The 22,624-nt window shown below is 43.2% G+C and overlaps 1 protein-coding gene across 2 annotated transcripts in view; it reads right to left on the minus strand.

Moving 5' to 3' along the window:
- Nucleotides 1-13,447: 13,447 nt before the first annotated feature.
- The window catches only part of PDCD6IP (programmed cell death 6 interacting protein), a 57,816-nt gene continuing 48,639 nt past the window's right edge, over nucleotides 13,448-22,624 (minus strand). For both annotated transcript variants that reach the window (XM_075921809.1, XM_075921808.1), the window contains exons 14-18: nucleotides 22,204-22,338; nucleotides 19,204-19,298; nucleotides 17,377-17,512; nucleotides 15,986-16,167; nucleotides 13,448-14,173 (exon numbers count right to left, since the gene is read on the minus strand). In XM_075921809.1, the coding sequence (XP_075777924.1) occupies nucleotides 14,008-14,173; nucleotides 15,986-16,167; nucleotides 17,377-17,512; nucleotides 19,204-19,298; nucleotides 22,204-22,338 (714 nt within the window). In that variant the 3' untranslated portion in view covers nucleotides 13,448-14,007. The remainder of the gene's footprint in view (nucleotides 14,174-15,985; nucleotides 16,168-17,376; nucleotides 17,513-19,203; nucleotides 19,299-22,203; nucleotides 22,339-22,624) is intronic.

Genomic DNA, 22,624 nt, shown 5'->3' on the forward strand with positions numbered 1-22,624 from the left:
TTTCACTATGTATACACATTCCCACAGATGTGCCTGCACATAACTGCTAACAATCCTGAGGCGAGGTACCACGTGTTTAAAATAGCCAGTGGCAAAAAAAAAAAAAAAAAAACCCACACACCACAAACACACACACACCAAAGCAGTTGTCAAAGCCCAAATATCTCATTCTGCTGAACAGCTTCTATAGATTTACAGATGGTGTCCAAGTTTTGCTACTATCTTCCCAACAATCTCCTTTTACAGCCTTTATTTTTCTTCTTTAAGCCTGTATCATTTCATCTTGACCCTTAGCAATGCTGTTCAAAATTTTTTACACAATAGATGATGCTACCAAGAGAGAGGTTTAACAGCAGTGCAGCATGTGCTGGACAACTCTGAATAATAATCAGGCCATTTCTTTCCATATAATGCCACCTAGTGTTAGAAAATTATCAATTGTTCAGAGGAATGAAAAGGCTCTTTCCTATGTATATAAAAAAGGGGGTCAGGCACTGAAAAAAAGTTGTTTATTTTAATATACTGAAAAAAAACTGGTGAAAGTTGGCAGTATGCACACACTGGAAACCAACATAGCAAATCAGTCTAGCAAATCAGTCACAGTGTTCTCATTTGCTAAAGAAAATATTGAGTAAATCTATTTCCCTTTGTGCTTAGGGCCTTAAATAATTGCAGACATCTACAAGTTGAACCTCTCTAGTCCAGTACCCTTGAGACCTGACCGGTGCCAAATCAGAGAATTTGTGGAACCATGGGAGGTCAATATTGTCTAGCAGCATTACCAACACTTCCATTGCTTACGGGGCTCTTAGATGACATTTAGGAGTAAATGAGAGCTTGTAGTAAGATGAGGGCCTGAAACAAAAGCCCATGTAACACAGGCCTGGTTTGTGGCCTGAGGCCTAACAAGCAACAGACAACATTTGGCTAAAATAAAGGAAAGCTAAGCTGTGAGCAAGAAGTAGGTCCCTGCTCAGAGAGCTTGGCACGAACAGGGCTGGGAGTGTAACACACTAATTGTTAATAGGTGTAGAACAGTAATTGGTACTGGTCATAAGTTGAAGGCACATTCCAAAAGGATGGTACCACCAGCTCGTTAAAAATACCTTGGTACCCACACTCCCCACAGATACCGACCCAGGTTCAGGAAAGGGTCTAAAATGACAGCATGATAGACAGAGATGATCTAATTGAACCATGAGGTACAGAGTGATGGGTAGTATCTAAGTAGCATCACAGGGTGGTAACCTGACACGTCAGGAGTGATGTGTAACTTGTTTATGCCTGTATATAAAGTGGCATCTTGGAGGGGCTGTCTTTGTCCAGCTGAAGAGGCTGTGGGACCTCCCACTGCTTGAGCAGAGTCCATTGTAATGGGGTAGATATGTGTAGAGGTTCAATAGAGTCTACTGACAACTATTACTGTACTTCGCTTCACAATAAACCTAGCTGGGAACCTTCGGTCCTTATCTGATTTATGGTCTTTGGGGGCTCTCTTGGGGTCTGCTAATTGCAGAACTCAACATAGCACACATGCAAGCAGCATTCTGGTTATTTAGTTACTACGTAGCTAAATAACAGCACAGAACACTGAGAGCCAGGACTGGTGGCTCTACACAAACTTTATGCAACTGCAAGAAACTTGGCCACACCCATGGTAAGTGGACATACAGCTAACTAAAATCACGCTGGACCATGGATGTTGCTGTACCAGAGGATGCCAGACTAGAGAGATTCATCCGGTACCGACTAATGGAGAATGAGTTGACAGATGATGCCAAAGCATCTTCCTGTGTTTTATCAAAAATATAATTAACAATAGCTGCGGTGCATAAAGAAAAAAAACTCTTCATCATGTGGTCATCTACCATAAGAACATAAGAATGGCTATCTTGGGTCAGACGAAAGGTCCATCTAGCCCAATATCCTGTTGTCTGACAGTGACCTGTGCCAGATGCCCCAGAGGTAGTGAACAGATAATCATCAAGTGATCCCTCTCCTGTCACCCATTTCCAACCCCTGACAAACAGAGGATAGGGACATCATTCCTACCAATTCTGGCTAATAAGTTTTGATGGACCTATCCTCCATGAATTTATCTAGTTCTTTTCTTTACTGAATTTCATTTTGGTGATATCAGACCTTTTGTCTAATAGTAATACATAATAAGAAACTACATTTGGAAAGATTCCAGTGGTCTGAGGAAAGCAGAATTGAGATTCAAACAGTTTAAGGATGGACTGGAAGGAGAGAAATTTGAGACGATGGTTGTAAATGGTTTTTTTCAGTGAATTTAGAAGTACCAGGAAGCAGGGAGATAGAGCTGTAGCTAGAGAGATAAATGTTCACTGGTAGCATTTTGAAGATGAGGGAAAATGGGTACATGTGAAGAGCCAGAAGAGAGTGAGGCTACTGGGGTAAGTGTAAAAAGTGAGGGCCACACACAGTTAGCATCTGAAGGGGAAGGATCAAATGGGTAGGTGAGAAACCATGGCATTAGTGACAGGCAAAGGAGGAAAGGTCTCAGAGGGAGAGATGAACACAATAGATCACATCTCTACACTGACAACATGCTCTTTGCTTCTGACAATCCTACATCTCTGCTGAATAGTAATAGAGATGTAGCCGTGTTAGTCTGGTCTTACTGAAACAAAAGAGAGGACTATGCAGCACTGTAAAGACTAACAAGATAGTTTATTAGGTGATGAGCTTTCATGGGCCACACCCACTTCCTCAGATCAAATTGTGGAAGAATATGGTCATGCCAATTTTCTTCCACAATTTGATCTGAGGAAATCGGTCTGGCCCACAAATGCTCATCAGCTAATAAACCATCTTGTTAGTCTTTAAAGTGCTGCATAGTCCTCTCTTCTGTTACATCTCTGCTGGTCTGCCAGCTCCTCCTGGTTGGCTCACTAACAACCAAATGTGGCCAAAACTGACTTCCTTCTGAAACACTCTCCTTTCCCCTCCCTGCCACTGACAACATCACCACTACTGCATTTCCCATTTTAGCAGTCTCCAGTTTTTTGAGCTCTTAATCCATCAAATGTTTTGCTAAAGCCTCGTTAGAGGGATTCAGAGCTTTTCCAGAGGCTAAGGACGTGCATGAAGATTGATCATTCCTCTTGTCTACACAGAATGATGCTCCAGGTCAGGCTTCTAGTGCATGTTTACAGTGGAGCTGGGAAGCTTACATTATTTCCTCTGCTGTATCTGTTCTGAGGATAAACAGGCAATGCTCCAGGGCCATCAATCTGGCAGCTTCCATAAGCAAAACACATTATTTTAGATAAAACTTGGTGGTGCTTAATTAAAGGCAATAGTCCTTTCCTTCTACCTCTTCAAGTCCTACGAAGTTGCCCTTATACATATCAAGCCAAAAAGACCAGTTGAAAATGTGCAGCAGTTTTCATAGTTAAATGATATCAGACTGCCCTCTACTGTAGATAACAGCACTTAACATCTTTCCAAATGGAAAAGTTCTTTCACATTTGAAAATTTCCAGTAACTATCAAGACCAGCTCTCATCTGACACACATAAATATGACCCTTCACCGATTTCCAGACAGAACCATCTGTAGTCACTAAAACCGGAAGATAAAATACAGAAATACTTTTCGTTTAGTGAGATGATTTGGTTGCAGACTAGGAAAGACTCCAAAAAAGGTTAATTTACACAAATAAAACATATTCTGCGTGGCCTGACAAGACTGAGACTTAGAAATCCTTTGTGAACACAGAACAGAACCACAAATGGGAGCTTTAATGACCCATGGCTACATCCATAGACTGATAACACAGTCATTAAGCTGCCAGGTTATAACACCATCTTCCATTTATATAGTACTTTCCATCCAGACTGCTTGTATTAGTTTTCACGGCCTTTTACAATCTATTCCCACTCAATCATCTCTCATTCATTACTGATGCTCACCTCCAATCAGTCCATCATGCCAGCCTCCACCGCTCACTTTTAAAATGTTCAAACAAGTACCATCAATCTTTCTCCTATGCTGCCTCACATCGACTCCGTAAAGATCCACAAAGCTACCTCGTTACCTTCTTTCAAATCCTTCCTCAAAACTGTCCTTTGCCATGATGCCTACAAAACACTTGCATTGTAGATTACTAATGTGTAGCCACCACTGTGTGTCACACTGAGGCATTGCATGATTGTATCATTGTTTTCTTGCTCTTTTCTTTGTTGCCTCTTGTTTTATAATTAGGTTGTAAATTCCTTGGGACAGGGACTGACTTTTTGTTCCGTATTGCTACGTCTACTCTGGCATGTGCTTTTACGCGAGAGCGTCTATGGCAGTGTGGACGCTCTCTTGCACAAGAAAGCTCTGATGGCCATTTTAGCCATTGGTGTTTCTTGCGCAAGAAATTCATGTTGCCTGTCTACACTGCCCTCTTGTACAAGAGCTCTTGCACAAGACAGGACAGCATTCCATTACAATTAGGTGTCTTGTGATCTTGGATAATACTGTCATCTATCATAATTGAGTTTCTCATAACATCACCGAAACTGTGACTTTACTGGTAAAGAGTTATTCCTAGATCTCCCACACAGGTCAAGTGTTTTTATGCCTAGGGCTAAGTTAAAATTTTACAAGCCTCAGGCAGTAGATTTTGCATTCCAGCCCTGCTTCACTTATATATTTAATACATACTCATCGCGTCTAAATACTTCTCAGCCTTATACTTCTCTAATTGTAGAACTTAAATCTATTGGGCTTACATTCATTATATATGAAATAGTATATGAATTGACCATAGCACTAAAGAACACAATGATAAAAGGATGATAAAATGAACTAATTGGCATCAAACAAAACAAACAACTAGGCAGTGCACAAAACAAATCATTTTATCTACCACTGGAATGCAAAAAACTAGCATCTTATTAGAATAAAATAAAAATAGCCCTTTTTTTTATTCGTTTTAACGTACTTTACAAAGATGTGTGTGCCTTATCCCCATTTTACAGGTGTGAAAAATGAGGCAAATTGAGTTTTATTGATCTTCCAAAGGTCACACAAAAACTCAAATTTACTTATTTTCCTGCCGTTAAGTTAACCAAGAAAGTGTAGCAATCACGCTAGTGTGTTGATTCATCACATTCATTTCAAAAGGCTCTGTGGATAAGAATTGGGTGGGGTATATAAGATATCTGGTTTCTAGTACCAGCTCTACCAAGGATGATCTTGTGCAACCTTGGTTAAATTATTTTTTTTAACAGGTGAATGGTGCTTGCTTCCTAAGATAGCAGTGTGACAGCTTGCTGTGACAAGTATGCACTGCTGTTAGCTCGAAAGAAGCACCTGGACGCTGGAGAATACTCAGAACAGTGGGAATATTCAGATATTTTAGCAGCAAGCCTCTAACCAACTATTGAGTATGTACAAATACTTTTCAGAGACTTATAAATCAACAAAATCTGCTCAATTTTTATTGGGACAGCCAAAGGTACTCTCCTGTTCATCTAGCCCTATCCTATCAATATCAAGTTTGCACTTCCAAGTATGATAGTGCTAGAATACTCCAAAGAAATCACTAGGAACAAAATGTTCACACTGGGGGAAAAAACTATTTTTCTTTAACCTCATTCTTGGAATTGGCTAAATTGGAAATAGCTAAAGGACAAATGCAAAGTACTCCACTTAGAAAGGAACAATCAGTTTCACACATACAGAGTAGGAAGCGACTGTCTAGGAAGGAGTAATGCAGAAAGGCATCTAGGGGTCATAGTGGACCACAAACTAAATATGAGTCAACAGTGTGACACTGTTGCAAAAAAAGCAAACATGATCCTGGGATGCATTAACAGGAGTGTTGTGAGAAAGTCGTAAGTGATTCTTCTGCTCTACTATGTGCTCATTAGACCTCAATTGGAGTATTGCGTCCAGTTCTGGGCACCACATTTGGAGAAAGATGTGGAGAAATGAGAGAAGTTCCAGAGAAGAGCAACAAAAATTATTAAAGATCTAGAAAACATGAGACATGAGGCAAGGCTGAAAAAATTGGGCTTGTTTAGTTTGGAAAAGAGAAGACTGAGATGGAACATGATAGCAGTTTTCAGGTATCTAAAAGGGTGTCACAAGGGGGGGGGGGGGATTATTCTCCTTAGCCTCTGATGATAGGACAAGCATCAATGGGCTTAAACTGAAGCAAAGGAGGTTGAGGTTGGACATTAGGAAAAACTTCCTGTCAGGTTGGTTAAACACTGGAATAATTTGCCTAAGGATCCTATTTTACTTGTAAGATAAAAGCACTAACAGAACAAAATGTATAACAATAAAAACTTATAGTTTCAAGTTCATCACAGCTTCAGCTCAGAATAAGCACACCAGTCCTTCCAATAATTCTCTAAGGATTGGGGCCCTCTGTGGACTACAGGTCCTGTTCATTGCTGGATCAGGAAAAAAGCCCTAAACCTGTTTAAAACCAGGCTATTTATTCAAACATCCTTTATTTTGCTATTGGTACCTGAAGAATCCAGTCTGATCTAGAATATAAAGACCTCACGGGTGGGGGAAATGGCTTCAAAGGGACAGATATCCAGAGGAATTACATTAGTATCCCCTTCACCAGATGAGCCAACACTCACCGGGCCCCTATGCAAGGTGCGTGGTGGTGGATCCACACTCCTGGAAGAGGCTGCATCATAGGTAGAAGGGGCGGGGCCAGGGTAGCCCCCTCAGAACCACCTGGATCCTCCACCCACCCCACCCGCACAAGCACCATCAGGAACGTGCCTTCCGAGGCTCTGCAGCATGTTGCACAGGACTCCAGCATCAATTTAAAAGAACCCAGGGGTTTAAGCAACTGCCACAGCCACAGCCGCATTGGCAGCAGCCAGGAACCTCAGGCACCTTAGAATGAGGTGGCCATAATTCCCTCTACCAAATAGGGAACGCCTGGCAAAATTGCTCTAATTTAAGTGAGTTCAACACCAATCAATCCATCAGAATGATACAGCACACACATTCAAAATAGCATTAAGTTCACTGGGCCCCCATTAAAAGACACACTGCATTATCTGGCTCTATATTTTAGAAACGTGTATCTGTCTGTCTGTCTGTCTGTCCGCAAGTGTATTTGTTCACAAACTCCTCCTAAACCAGGGGTGGGTGGGCAATAAAAGAGTGGCAGTTCGCCAGAGTTAGTCCCTGGTGAACCCCTGCTGTTATATTTACTTGCACCTCTGCAGGTACAAGCAATCGCAGTCCCCATTGGCCGGGAATGGCAAACCTCAGCCAATGCGAGCTGCGATCCCCAGCACCGGTGGAGGTAAATAAGGTTGTGTGGGGGGCCCACCAGGGCAGGAATAGAAGTTCTCTCTCTGCAGGATGCCGCCAGTACTGGACCCAGTGTGTGGGGGGGACAGAAGGAAGCGGAGCCACCCTGTCTGCCCTTCCCACCCACAGGCTCCTGGCCTGGCCAGCACCTTCCCACGCCTGCTTGTCCCCGGGTCATGGATGTAGCAATGCTCCCCTGAAACGTCCGGGCCCCTGCAGGAAAGTGCCTGCTGTCTAGGCAACAGATGGCCTTGCTTGAAGCACATCACCATCATCTGAACCAACACCTTAGGTATTGGCTCAGAGATGAGGGCTAGGCTTCATGCACTGCCTCTCCTGGGATGACTGCTCCTGTAACTTTTCTTTGCAACTGGGCCAGCTGCAAGCTTGGTGCATCCACCACCTCCCACACCATCTACCCAACTCCGCGGGATCCACCAGAGGAAATGCAACTGGGAAGACCTGATGCATGAGCAGATGGCCTGCCTCTACTCCCTTGTACAGGGGCTTGACGAGCGCGGGGAGAAGGCTGCTGACAGAGGAGCACCAGGCTGACTGGGAGCAGACGAAGGCTGGCCTGGGACCAGCTGGCGCACTAGCACAAGGCCATGTGCTCCTCCCTCACCTTAGGGGTGGAGCACATGGCCTTGTGCGTGGAGAAGGCCACTAGCCACCACTCCCTCCCCCCACCCCTGTGGCTTCCCCTCCTGGCCCCCCCAGGGGCTGCTGGGGCCCCAGAAAACAGGGCAGTGGAACCTCTCGGGCAGATGAACCCTTCTGAGCTGATCAAGGTAGGTGCCAGCCCCAGCCCTGAGCACCCCTTCTCTTCCAGGTCCTTTCCCCAGTCCCTCCCCTGTTGTATAGCCACCAAATAAAACAGACTTGTTTTTTCAAAGAAAAAAAAAAGGCTTTATTTCCTCTTCAGGGAGGGGAGAAGATGAGAAGGTAGGGTAGGGAAAGGGAAAGGTGGGGGAGTAAAGGCACATAGGAGGAATGTAGGGCCCCTTGTGGAGAGGTACAGGGGAAGATCTCTCAGCTGGCATTGCCTGAAACTGTCCCTCAAGGCCTCCCTGTTGAGCACAACCCCTTGATGTGCTCATTGAATGGCATTGGTGTCAAGCTGCACATGAGCCCTGGCCAGCCATTCAACCTCTGCCCCCCATCCTGGCAAGAAAGTCTCCCCCTTGCTCTCACAGAGGTTGTGGAGCACACAGCAGGCTGTCACCATAAAGGAGTTGTTGAGCTCACTGAGGTCCAGGCAGGTGAGGAGACTCTGGAACCTCCCCTTTAAGTGACTGAACGCACACTTCACCACCATGCGGCACCTGCTCAGCCTGACGTTGAAGTGCTCTTTGGTGGGGTCCAGGCTGCCTGTGTAGGGTTTCAATAAACCAGGGGAGCAGGAGCAAGGGGTAGGCTGTGGCGCTCAGGATGCAGATGTGCATGTCCACCTTCCCAACCCTGATGGTGTGATCGGGGGGGAAAGTGCTAGCATGCATCTTTTGGGAGGGGCAGGAGTTCCAGAAGATACAGGCATCACGCGCCTTCCCCAATCAGCCAGCACTGATGTCGGCAAAGCGTCCCTTGTGGTTCACAAGGGTCTGCAGCATCATGGAGAAGTATCCCTTTCTGTTGATATAGTCTGAGGCATTGTGGTCAGGGGCCAGGATGGGGTGTCAGGCCGTTTATGGCCCCTGCAGTTGGGGATGCCCAGGCGGCAAAACAATCAATGACGGTATCCACATTGTCCAGAGTGACAAGCTTCCATAACAATACGTGGTTTATTGCCTTGGCTACTTGCAGGAGCATGGCCCTGACTGTGGATTTCCCCACGCCAAACTGGTTCCCAACACAGCAGTAGCTGTCCAGCATGGCGAGCTTTCACAGGACGATGGTCATGTGCTTCTTCAGGGACATGGCAGGATGCTGTCGGGTATCCTGTCACTTGAGGGCAGGGGCAAACCACTCTCAAGCTCCAGGATGGTGGCCTTCCACGTGCAGAAGTTCTGGAGCCACTGCTGGTCATTCCATCACTGCAGGACGATGAGGTCTCACCAGTCCAAACTGGTCTCCCTCCTCCAGAAGCAGTATTCCACAGTGTCCAGGGGATTGAGGGGCATTTGCAACAGCTAGAGTGCCAGGACCCTGGGTGAAGAAGTCTTCCGGTTTAGGCTGGTCATTGTTCTGCTGGAACAGCATGTGGGCAGTCTGGACAAACTGCACCAGGAGGCTTCGCAGCACCTTGGCATCTGCAAGGGTAACTAGAACACACTGCATCCATTTGATGATGCAGGGGGGAGGCAGTGGAGTGGTGGCATGTGAGATGCAGTTGTAAAGAGGAACCCTAAAAGCATATCATGCAGCTTGCCAGAGTACTTCCAGGGGACACTAAATTTGAGGCAGACTCCAATCAGTGTGGCCGTGCTATTTCAAAATAATGTGGACTCATTTCCATGCTTCCCCATAGCAGGGACACGCTATTTTGATTTTACTTATTTTGAAATTATTTACTAGTGTAGACATGCCCTAATGAAAATACTTCACCTTATTTCCTTATTGTAATCCTGGCATTGTATTAGCCTTTTTCACAGCCACATCACACTGGCACACTCATAGTCATGTCATGATCAAGGAGGACTTTCTCCTCTGGCACTTCCAAATGATATGTCCCCATTTTATAGCATACATTCTTGCTGCAAGTCCCTACATTCCATTCCTTTTCTATTAGTCTAATTTTCAAGGTCATCCACATTTTCTTATATGCCTATCCTCCTCTGTGTTGGAAACACCTCCCAAATTTGCTTCTGCATATTTTGTTAGCATTTTTTTTTTTTTTTTTTTTTTTGTACTGAGGGGTTTGGAACAGGTCCCATATGAGGAGAGGTTAAAGCGACTGGGACTTTTCAGTTTAGAAAAGAGGAGACTGAGAGGGGATATGATAGAGGTATATAAAATCATGAGTGGTGTGGAGAGGGCCAATAAAGAAAAGTTATTTATTAGTTCCCATAATAGAAGAACTAGAGGACAACAAATGAAATTAATGGGGAGCAGGTTTAAAACTAATAAAAGAAAGTCCTTCTTCACACAGCGTGTAGTCAACCTGTGGAACTCCTTGCCAGAGGAGGTGGTGAAGGCTAGGACTATAACAGAGTTAAAAGAGAAGCTAGATAATTTCATGGAGGTTAGGTCCATAAAAGGCTATTAGCCAGGGGATAAAATGGTGTCCTTGGCCTCTGTTTGTCAGAGGCTGGAGAGGGATGGCAGGAGACAAATCGCTTGATCATTGTCTTCGGTCCACCCTCTCTGGGGCACCTGGTGCTGGCCACTGTCAGCAGACAGGATACTGGGCTAGATGGACCTTTGGTCTGACCCAGTACGGCCGTTCTTATGAGGTCCCTAATGAAAATGCTAGATACTGGTCCCAAGACTGCTCCCTGAGAAATTCCAGACAGAGTTAACTTTTCAGCATGATTATTTAACCAGTTCCTTATATCCACCTTTCAGTTGTCACTTTTATTCCCTTCCTGTCCACTTTAACAAATAACATCCCATGTGGAACAATATCCGATGCCTTACTCAAAGTTCCAGACAAATAAGAGCTATTGCATTTAGTTGGTCTAGAAAATCAGGGTGATCTGGCAAGATTTACTTTTTAACCCATGGTTTTTTATCCCAATTACTGTTTACCTCTATGTCCTTAACTACTTTTTCTTTCAAAATTTATTGTAAGATCTTGCATACAACTGAGGTGAAACAAATGGGACTGCAGCTTCTCAGATCACTTCCTCCACCTTTCTTAAATGTAAATATGGATACTCCATTTACAAATTTCTGGTAACAAGGTAAGACCCCTGAGTTTAGGAAGTTATTAAATATTCTCACTATTGGGTTTGTCATTTCATGTACTAGTTCCTTTAACATTCCAAGACGCAGATTATCCAACCTCCTTCTCCCCCACCCTCCAAATTTGGCAATTTCTGCTTTCATGGGAATGAGGATATTAGGTGCTCTGCCAGGCCTTCAAGCTCATTACTTTTACTCAATGAATACGTTGCCTCATTAATATTTAATATTCATTTATTTATCTCTACACCATCAATATTTAGCCTTTCTACTACTTTTCAGTTTGTGACTAAAGAACCTTTTACTATTGGTTTAAGTTTCATTTGCAAGCTCTAACACTGCTTGGCTTTAGGCAGTTCTCACTGTCTCCTGACAATCTGTGACCTCCAAGTAGTAGCTTTCCTTGCTGATCCATCCCTTCTAGTTTCTCTTATTTGAGATGCTTGTTGATTTAGTTTGACCTGTAACTCTTCCCTAAGAATTTTTTACCCTTGCTTACAATACAGGCTTCAGTTCTGCAAATATGATAGGAAATCCAGCTATCCTGCATATTCAAATCCTTGATTTATAAAATCCAGGCCCCTCCCCTAACTGCCTTTGATTTTTTTAAGTTTGCCCTTTTAAAAATCAACCATCCTAGTTGCAGATTTATATTTGTTTATCCTTCCACGTTAGTGAAAATTAACTCTTACTCACTCAAACCAAGGTTGTCTTTTCTAATCAGTTTCTGTGAGGCCCTCAGTACACCAGTATAAAAATCTAAAGTGGTACCCCATTTTGCTGATTCAGTAACTATTCAGTGAGGAAATCCGTCAGTGATTACAACCAGGAATATGCTACAGGTTGGACTGCACTGGTACAGCACCATCAGAACCTGAGCAGTCCCCAACGAGAGGGTTTACCAGACATGGGGAGGTCAATACCCCCTGCTGACCACTGGCCTTGCTCCCAGGCTCCTCTCCTTGCTGTGGGGCTCCTAAGTGTGGGGACCCCAAGGCCAGTCAGACTCTGGACTGGCTCTCACTCCTAGCTGCTGGGCTCTTTGATCTAGCACTATGATGCCAAACCAGAGAATCCTGGATTTGAGAGGTTCAATTCGAATTAATAGCACTTGTTCTCGAACCTGTACGTAGAAAGTTAAAATCTTCCATAATCACACAATTCCTCCCCATAGTATTTATTTTATTAAAGTGGTCTTTCTAAATCATATCGTATGGTGCTGTAGACAACTAAGTATTTTCTCAGTGAAGCCTGTGTTACATTTCTTCCCCTCAGCAAAACAGATTTTATCCATTCCATCACTTCTAATTTCTTTACACACTACGTAGTCATCATTATACAATGCTGTTTCACAGTCTTTACCTTTCTTTTGTGAACAGCAATACCATCCAATACCTGTACTCCAGTTATGGCTACTAATCCACCATGTTTCTATTATCCCTGTAATATCTGACTTCCTGCACCACCAATTTTAGTTCACACTGTTACCCAGGCTCTTTGGATTGGTATGTGGGCATCTTCATTATCACTAATTGGCTTTGACCAGATTCCTTGATGCAGCATACTGCGAATGACTGCATACAGTATACAAAACTGGGTGAGAGAAAGAAGCACATATGCATGTAATAGGGGCAATCTTCAGAAGTTCAAGATCCAGAGCAAAAGCCCTAAGACCCCATGTGCTGACTTATTTTACCCAGTGGGTTCTTACCATCAACTGGTTTAACTGTGTTTAATTTAACACAATATAGGAGCTCCTGCCACCTACTAGTGGTTTGTGGGTGCTGAGTACTTTCTATTTTTTTCAATGGTTCTTGAGTGCCAGAGCAGAGTGTCAACAACTATGACCAAGACAGCTCCCACCCCCATTCCCTGCTGGGCAGTAGCCAAAGGCAATGCATGGGGGCAGGGGAGAGACACGCATGTGCACATAACACTTTTTTTTTTTTTTTTTGAGTAGTTCAATAGGTGAATCCAGTGAGTGGCTAGCTCTCCCCACTTCCTAGGGCATTTTTTGGTTGGGCAGTGGCAGGTGGGCAGTGGGGAGGGCATGAAGTCTCAGTTTTAGATTTTTCGAACTATGTTTAGAATATCCTAACTCAAATTCCTTGCCAAATTGTGTTTAAAGTTTGGGACAACAGATTCTACCTCACAGACTTAGTCTACTAATGCTGAGGTGGTTGTTCCTTGGTTTGAGGACCTGCAGGCGGAATAAATGCAAACTACTGTAATCTTAACTACAGAGTGGCTGCTTTCTGTTTTGTAGACCTGCAGAAGTCAAAGGATAAATCCACACTCACTCACACAAAAGATTCTTTATGGTAATGAGAAGAGCAATGTTTAAAATTTTTAAACTATTCTTACATCATTTATTTACTTATGATTTACAAGGCCTTGATTAGACAAAATAGCATGTTGGTAACTAAACTCAAAAACAAAAAAGATACAAACCAACAGAATATAGAAGGAAACCCTATGTAGTTCTGTAAAATATATCACACCCAGTGCACGCACTGTTCAGCATTTTATATCAAATATCCCCATTACTATTGAAATGAAGATTTTTTTTTTGTAAAGAAACATTTTGGTCTATTTTAAGTGCAGTTAAGTTTTCATACAGTTGAATTTAGCTGTAATTTAATTCTGACCACATCATGCCTAGTGTTTGCACTGCAGTAGCAGCAACTCTCTCAGTAAGTTTAGTGCAATCAGAAATAGGAATACAGCTTTTAGAGTGTTTAAAAGACAGGAGCTATATAGACTGCATTCAGTACAGCATGATATATTAATTGGAGCTAAAGTTTAATATGCTTATTGCAAGTTTCTCATTTTAAACAAGCAGAGCTTCTTTGCAAAAACGTTATTGCTGTGGGTAATAAGGCTGTTGAGGGTAAGGATATCCAGGTTGTTGAGGTCCGGGATATGGTGCCTGTCCAGGGTTTTGATACATTTGTGGTGCATATGGCAGATTATACTGGCCATATGAGTAAGGATTGTAGCCTAGCGGCATTGGCATCTGGCAATACCTGTGGAAAACAACATCCATTAATTGCAAAAAATTACAAGTTAAATACCAAGGCAACAATAGTATGTGATATTAGGAAGCTTAAAAGGCAAGGAACCATGGGAGACATTTTCAACTTAATTTCCTCTTTACAGTATTCACTACTGCACATAATATTTAGGAAGCTGGTATTAAACCCAACATAATATCTTGAAGTAAAATTCATCTAAAAAGAGCAGCTTTCATACGTAGGAAGACCCTCATTCTGCTCTAAATCAATGCTTTCTCTTAAAACAAAGTTGAATATAGTTTTATTTATTTAGTATTTTCAGACCTTGCCCACTTACTAGTTAAGACAAGCTCTACCTAAACAGCACTCTGTTCAATCAGGGGCAGTACTCACTGCAACAACAAAGGTGACTAGTAGGAAGAGTGTCTGCTTCAAAGGGGGAAGAGATCTCATTCCCTCTACTGACTCCACCAAGGTGGGAGAGACACAGAAGTGGGAGAAGTCCACAAGGAGTTAAGCAGGCATTAGCAGGAACTGCAGAGGACTTCCAATTCTGGCACGTAGGGGAAAGAAGTTTCATTGTACAAGGTCATCCAGATGTTTGTATATGATCTCCTTACTAGCCTCTTCTCCCCAATGTTGGTTCTAGTTGTTACTTAATTCTCTATTCTTCCTTCACATTTATACCTGGGGCAGTTGGAGGACATATAGGTCATACATGGCAACAGGCACCAGAGGAAAGGGACACAGGTCATATAATATTGCTGGTGGTGACTGCAGGAAAAGCAATGGGCTCTCAGATGAAGATTGTGTGTTCTGGCAGCTTTGCAGAGTGCCAGAGCAAGCTATTGAAAGTTTCCTCCTGCCCTTGTTAGTCTTCACAGCTCTCCCCAACAAAACTCAGTCCTACCATGAGAAAGGCCACATGCCCTCTTCAGTAAGCAAGCTCACTCTTCCTGTCAGTTGACTCAGAACTGCTGCTAGTGCTGCACTTTATTTGCAGACTGTGTCAACCAAAAAAGCCAAGATAGGATCTGAAAAAACTTAAATTTTTTGCAATTGTTTCAAGACCATATTTGGATTTTTAGACTGCAAGGTGTTGCCAATTACATAAGTGCCCTATCACCAAAAGAGTGGCAACAACAATTCTTCAATACATTTTTAATAACTATTTGTAAGAGCTAAATGAAGAGCAGATGTCTATTTCGTGAGTCTTCCCTCAACATGTACATATAAAAACTTACTACTATGGTGGACACGGACACGGACACACAGAATTGAAGGCTATAAGCGCTACATTTGTCCATCCTGCTCTAAATCAAGTAAAGGGGTATTTCAGGAGGTTCCCACATTCTACTAGTTAAAGCAGGAAGGACAGGATATAAATTGAATGCCTAAATATTAGTTACAGAACAAGAAGCCAATATTGGCAACAGAAAATACAACCCTCCCCCCACAAAAAAGTATACTGCTCATGTCCAAAGCAGTATCATGGACCATCATGAGTCTTCCCATTTGCAACCACATTACACCGCTATGGCAATCACATGTTTTAGCTGTCTAACACAAGCTAGAAACAAGGAGAGACAGCACTTTGTGACGTGTCAATTAAGCAAGGGCCACCACAGCAGTCCCAGTTTATGATGCATCTGACATGCAGACATGACAAACTGAAGAAATGTCAGATCTTTACACAAAAAAGGAAACCCCAGTGTTCACTGTAACAGCATCTTATTTAAATTCAATTCACATTTAACAAAATAAGCAATTTTGGTGCTGTAAATTAGATTATCTATGAATTGGTTAAGCATTCTCACAGCTTACCCTGGGTAGCCTGGATAGGTTGGGTAAGGTGGTCCCTGTGCCTGTGATGGTGCAGTGCCAACTGCAGTTGAACCAGCTGGAGAAGCAGTAACTCCAGTAGCTGCCGATACAGGAGTGGGGATAGTACTTGCTGGAGAAATCACTGGTGGTGGAGGACGGGCTGGTGGTTGTGGTTTACTAGACTAAATAAATAAAGGCAGATAGCTCATGTTTATCAAAGTAAATACCAGGTTCAAGGGGTGGGTTTTTTTGCTTTGTTTTTTCACACACACCTGAGCCAAAAAGCTACAGCACAGTGAGCCACCAGTGCAGACTTAGCCTTCATTTGTTTTACACAATGTTCTACATTTATGTTGCTGTATACTTTAATTCAAACTTCTTAAAAAGTTTGAGAAAGGAAAAGATAAAATGGAAATTGAAGTAAAGTTAACTATAACCTTATTACTTGCAAGCATGTGACATCTCCTAAATGCATTTCCTCCCCCCCACTCCTTGATTTGACAATAGGCATTAAAATATAGTACAAGTTGAATCTCCTAAATCCAGTACACTCTGGTCCAGCAGTATCTATAGTCCTGCAGCAGGGCAGCCCCGGAGCCCAGACCTGGCATAGTCACTGCAGGGCAGCCATGGAGCCCCATCGGCAGGACAGAAGCGGAACCGTAATGGCCGGCGAGTTCCGTCCCTGGAGAGCGCCAGCCAGCTAGCACAAGTGGGCCAAAGCCAAGCAAAAGCCCGGTAGCAGCAGGGCTGGAGCGATGCCAGCCTATGGAAGGGGCAGTGTCCTGGGAGGCCAGTTGCAATTTCCCTCAGTCGGGATGAGTCAGGTCCCGTGAGTGCAAGACCAAGGCAGTCCAATCTGTACAGTAGAACCTCAGAGCTATGGACACCTCAGGAATGGAAGCTGTCAACTTAGAATTGTGCTTTGTTCAGTTACGAACATTTCAATCAGCTGACATTCCAGGGCAGGTTTCAATAGCAGCTGAGCTCCCTACTCAACTTCAGCATTCATTTGCAAGCTTGTCCCCCTTCCAGCGGGGGGTTGGGGGGGGGGGCGCATAATGTGTGTGCACGTGTAAAAACAGCTTGTCCCCCTCCCACCCAAAAGAAGATGGGGTAAAAATAGCTGCTAAAGGGTGGCAACAGGCAGCCTAGATGTGCCTACGTTTAGATGAAATACAGATATAGTACAATATTTTCCCTTTTTTGAAAGGTTGCTTCCAATTTCACTATGTCTGGTTGATCAGTCAGTCTATCTCTGTGTATCTTTGAGGTTCTACTATACCTAGTACATTAAAAAAATTGATACGCTACAGTTATTATAATAAAAATACTGTTATACAGTATGGCCCATCTGTTATCAACTCGTACACAACACAGCTTTTACTTACCACCATTGTTCTGGGTGCGGGAGTTGGAATAGGTGATGCAGCAGGTTTACTTCCTCCGCCTGCGGCAGTTTGGTATGCAGGCTGTGATGGAATAGATGGTGCACTCGGCTCTCTAGCAATGCTCTGTTGTAAGTCTCTATTAAAAAGAGTAAAAGTGTAATTTGGATTTCCGATGGATTTTATATTTCTGTTCACTAACAACCTGAGATGAGGCAAGTCAAGCTTTGGCTGTGTCAATCTTATTTTAAAGTGTAATATAGTTAAGTGGACCCATTTTTGACTAGAGAATGATCTCCTCTTGTTCAGTCTTTCTTCCAGTCAACCCTTTTATTAATTTCCCCTTATCTCCTACGTGGGCCTTTTCTCAAGCTCCAAATCCACCCAGTATAAAGATTATGGAGTGAGCCAAGCTTTGGGAAATACATTTCTAGAAAAAATTCCTAGAATATATTCCTAGAAATCTTTGGTAATATTTTCTGTTTAGAGCAGTGGTTCCCAAACTTTTTGGCATCACGCCCCACTTTTGAGTTTTGAGAAACCCTCACTCTCCCCCCCCAAAAATAGCAGCAAAACTTGGGGTGGGATTGACGGGGAGGGGGGGTGGCTGGGTCACCTCGCACCTCCCTGGAATTTCCCCCCGGTTTGGGAACCCATGGAGTCACTATGTATTTTTTTGAAAAAGTCACTGCTTTTGTCACTGACAATGCTGCATATATGAAGACAACCTGGGAAGAAAGTCTCAGCGCTTTTTCTGAATGTAGTGCATGTAACATGCACCACATCTTCTCAACATAATGGGCAATAACTGGAGAAGATTTGGAAAAGTAAATAAAATTGTCATTGCTGTATAAACTGCATTCACTGCCTGCCCTGCCCACAAAACAGGGTTCCAATCAATCACTGCAGCAAAGAGAAAGTATTTGCAATTCCACCTTCACCAGCGATCATATGGTAGAACAGCTGGTATGAAGCTATTTTCATACCAGCCACCTGCAGCATTACGTGGATTTTTTTTTTGAGTGGGAACTTTTGTTGAAGATATGGCCACTAAGTAAATCAATGGAAATAAAAGCAGATATTGCAGCATTAGAACTGTTTGCACCAAGAATAACGGCTAAATGTTGGATCCTCATTAAGGCCAAGCTTCTTGACCTTGCATCATTAAGTGTATTTTGAATCTATTCTCATAGAGCTGAAAAAAAGCAGAGTTTTTGTAGCACTGACAGTTTGGGTGCCATACCCACAGTGGGAGGTCAACAGGAGAAATGCTCCCATTGACTTCCCTTACCCCTCATGACAGCAAGGAGTACCACGGCTGATGGGGGCACCCATAGCATTTGATGGCGACCACACTATCGATCTCCGCAGCAGTGAGGACATGCCCTTAGTAAAGACCCATTTTATATTGCATACTTTTGATTACAGGCGAGACTGTTAAACTTTAACAATTTAAAAAATTTTGTATTGGTGTAGTGAAAATTGTATTAGTGTGTACATTTATTGCCCATGTCCTATTCATTATTTTTAATTAAAATACCTATGACAAAAACTTTGTTTTATGCAAGATCACCACAAGGCATTAGACTGAATGGGGAGCATTAGATTTACATTACTGGGCACAGGTAGAAGGATTTCCTGAAGCCTTGCCTTCTCTGACAAATACATAGCAACTGCAGGAAACTTGGCCACCCCTATGATAAAGTGAAAAACTGGCTAACAACATCAGTGGTCCAGCATGATTTTAGTCAGATCAGAGTGCCAGACTAGAGAGGTTTAGCCTGTATGTGTTATTTTCAGTAATGCTTAAACAAAAAACTAGATTCTTACTTTAGAAGTTCATCTCTTTCGGTCTTGCGGGCAAAAACGATGTCACTGCATTTGTTTTGGAATTTCAACAGGATTTCTGTCAGTTCATTGTAAAACTATCAAAGAGAACATGAATACATTGCAATGAATACAGCCTTAAAATCTGAACAGGCATAATTCACACCTTATTTAAAACACAAGAGCCAGACATTAATACATGTTTTTATAAATTGACTGAGGCATTCCATGAGCCAAAACTTCCGATTCCAATACAAAAACTTGCAAGCAACAATAAATACATTTGCTCTTTGTTTGCAAAGCACTAGATCAACCAACTAGTCCTGGCAACTGCATTCCTCAAAAATCAGTGTGCCACAGATAACTGTACACAAATATTTACTATATATTCCAAAGAGTTGTCTGTGAGCTAGTGAGTCTGCCAGTCTTTCCATTTGTTTGTTCAAGAACTCCTCCTAAATGGTAGGAGCTAGGAACATCAAATTTAGTATGCAGCTTCGTCTTCTTATAACTTAAAGCAAGGTAAGAGTTTGGTTGTGCCAGGAGGCTTCCCCTCCTCACCTTCTCCAGATTCATATGGAGATGCATAAAACCATACAGAAGTGACAATCACAAGGCAGGTGAAATGGGCAGGCTGCATGAGGTGCCCATCTCCCCTCTCCCTCATTTGGGACTGCCGAGGCTCCAACTCTCCCACCCCCTGTAGGCACTCTAATGCTCCCCCTGCCCTCGCCCCCCCAAATTCATACAGGAACATTGTTGGCTGTTCCCCCTCACCATGAAGCATGGGCAAAGAACAGTTTGTTTAGTCTGGTTGGGGAGTGCAAGGGGCAAATGAACCTGGACCTGCCCCAGTCAGGGGACATGCACCCCTCCCCCAGCTATGGCTGCTGGAGCCACATTAGCAGTGGAGAGGTGTGTGTCTCACCTGGCTCCGAACTGCTACAGTGAGAGAGGGCTAGGGAAGTCCTCTTTCCCCAGGGAAGCTTGCATACTGAACCCCTCATCCTCAGTCCCACACCAGAGCAATGATTTAAATGAAGAAAAACAAAAATTAATTAGGACCCAAGCAACATTGGGTAAATCTTCTAGTATTATAAATGACAAACAACTTTGTTACAGCTCAAAATATTTAAAAGAGGAGATACTACATAAATGAAATTTAAAATCAGACTATTACATTACACTTGCAGTCATTGCCATAGTGTTAAATTTCTTATTAACAGCAAAACAAATTGTCAGATGATTGTCCGGCATCAAGTCAATTGAAAAAGAAAAGGACAATTGAGTATGGCCTTCCTAATCTCTCTCCAGATCACACACAGCAATGCATACAAATACAAGTTTCATAAAAGGATCCGCGAGATGAGCAATAATTTTTGATAGGGGGAGCATGCCAAGGTTTTGGTCAAGATCTGCACTTTTCTATGGAGATGGTATGGCGTCTGGGTTAAAGGCTGGGTGCAGAACAGAAATCAGGGTAGGGAAATGGGGTGCAGGAGAGGAAATGTGAATGAAAGAGGGGTTGTGATTAGAGATGTAAAATCCTATTTACTGTATATACTCAAATACAAGTCCATTCATTTATAAGCCCCCCCCCCGCAAAAAAAAACACTTACATAGAAAGTGGTAAAGTCACCGACCCATTATAAGCCGACTTCAGCAGTCTGGGACCTTATAAATGGGCCAGTGACTTTTTAACCATTCTCTCTCTAAGTTTGGGGGTGGGAAGGATTAGGGTTATCAGGCTCTTGCTACGTTTAAAAAGCAGAGCTGCAACTTCTGGATCCTGGCATGAGCCGAGACTGCTGTGTCACTGCACATGCCGGTTGCTTGGTTTTGCTCCGCTTTTAGAAGCCATTCATAAGCCAACCCCCCCTCTTCACAGCTGGATTTTTCCCCAAAAAAGTCAGCTTATGAACAAGTATATACGGTAATTAGTTAACCAGTTAAATGTTAAGTTTAACCAATTAACTGATAAAAAGAGCTAGGCAGGGGGGAGTGGCAGCGAGGAGGGGTAGAGCTGGGTTGGGAAGCAGCAGCCCTACCCCTCCCACCCCCACTGCTGCTTCCAACCCTGCACAGGTCGGGTAGTTTAAATCATTACACCCATTAAGGGTGATGCTTACTGGGTAACCAGTTAACCCTTCACATCCCTAGTTATGATTTGAGGCAGGGCTTAGGGTGCAGGGTCCAGGATGGGAACGAGTGCAGGAGAGGGATACTGGGTCTCGGAAGGAGTTGTCACCTGGGGCAGGAAGGGGACAGTTGGAGGGTTTTGGGGCAGGAGGAAGTGGTGGCCTGGGGCAAGGAGTTGGAGTTCGGGAGGGGGAGAGATGCCAGAAGCAGGGTCTGGCTAGGATGCACTTACCTAGGCACTTCCTGGCCAGCAGCCATGCAGGACCCTGATGCATGCTCCCTGCCTTTCACAGCCCCAAGCTGCTCAAAATGGCTGGCTTCTCTCTGTGGCTTTTTGCTCCGGGGGAAGCTGAGAGATTTTGCTGGAGGTGCGGGGGCAGCACAGGAAGCTGCCTTCTTCCACCAGTAACCATAGCAAAGAGCCACAGGGAGCAGCCAGCTGATTAAAGCAGCATCAGATTGCTCTGTGCCCAAGGGTCCCAGCGGGGTGGCCTGCAGGCCAGATTCAGCTTGCAGGCCACATAATGCCCACCTCTGCTACAAGATGGAGAAAATGCCTCAAGTAATAGGGATGGTGTACACAGTTTTGCACTGAATTAACTAAATCTAAACTAAAAAGATGCAAGTCACACTTTTGTCAGTTTGACATGAACCAGTGTATAAAGATGAGCACTAAGTCTTTAAAGATGACAAAAAAGTTTTACACATGCAGTAGTCAGAGTTATACTGATACCCATTTCAGAGTAAATACTAGGCCAAAGAAAGGCATGCATCTGGCTAACTACAAAGTTTGCTGTCCTTTATTTGCTTCCATAGAGTTTTGCATGTGCACAGCAATATACCCTTTCTGGTAGGTTGCCATACCTTTGTGCCTTCTTTTAAATTTGCTACAAGTTCCACAAAGTTGTCATTTGCTACAGCTAAATTCTTCAGAACTTCTTCTCTTAAATTAGATTCATTGTTTGATTGTTTCATCTTTGAAAATTCCTGATGTGCATTCTGAAAAAGACAAACACACCCAACAGGTTCAGTCCCACAGGATATCTAAAATTCCTGAAATTTAAAACCCAAGGTTTTCCAATATGAAGACAGAAATATTTCTGAAGGTTAAAAGCAATTGTGTATTAAGAGATTTTTGTATTTAAAAATATTGAACATACATATGAATGATGTATTGTCATTTTGAAATAATTTCCTCCTCCTCTGTCTGAGTATATGCCGATTCACCTCATGCTTCTGTACAATACAATAAAGTGTGGGGAAGAGTGACTGTCTCCAGTTCCTT

This window comes from Pelodiscus sinensis, chromosome 2 (assembly GCF_049634645.1).
Source record: "Pelodiscus sinensis isolate JC-2024 chromosome 2, ASM4963464v1, whole genome shotgun sequence".
NCBI lineage: Eukaryota > Metazoa > Chordata > Testudines > Trionychidae > Pelodiscus > Pelodiscus sinensis.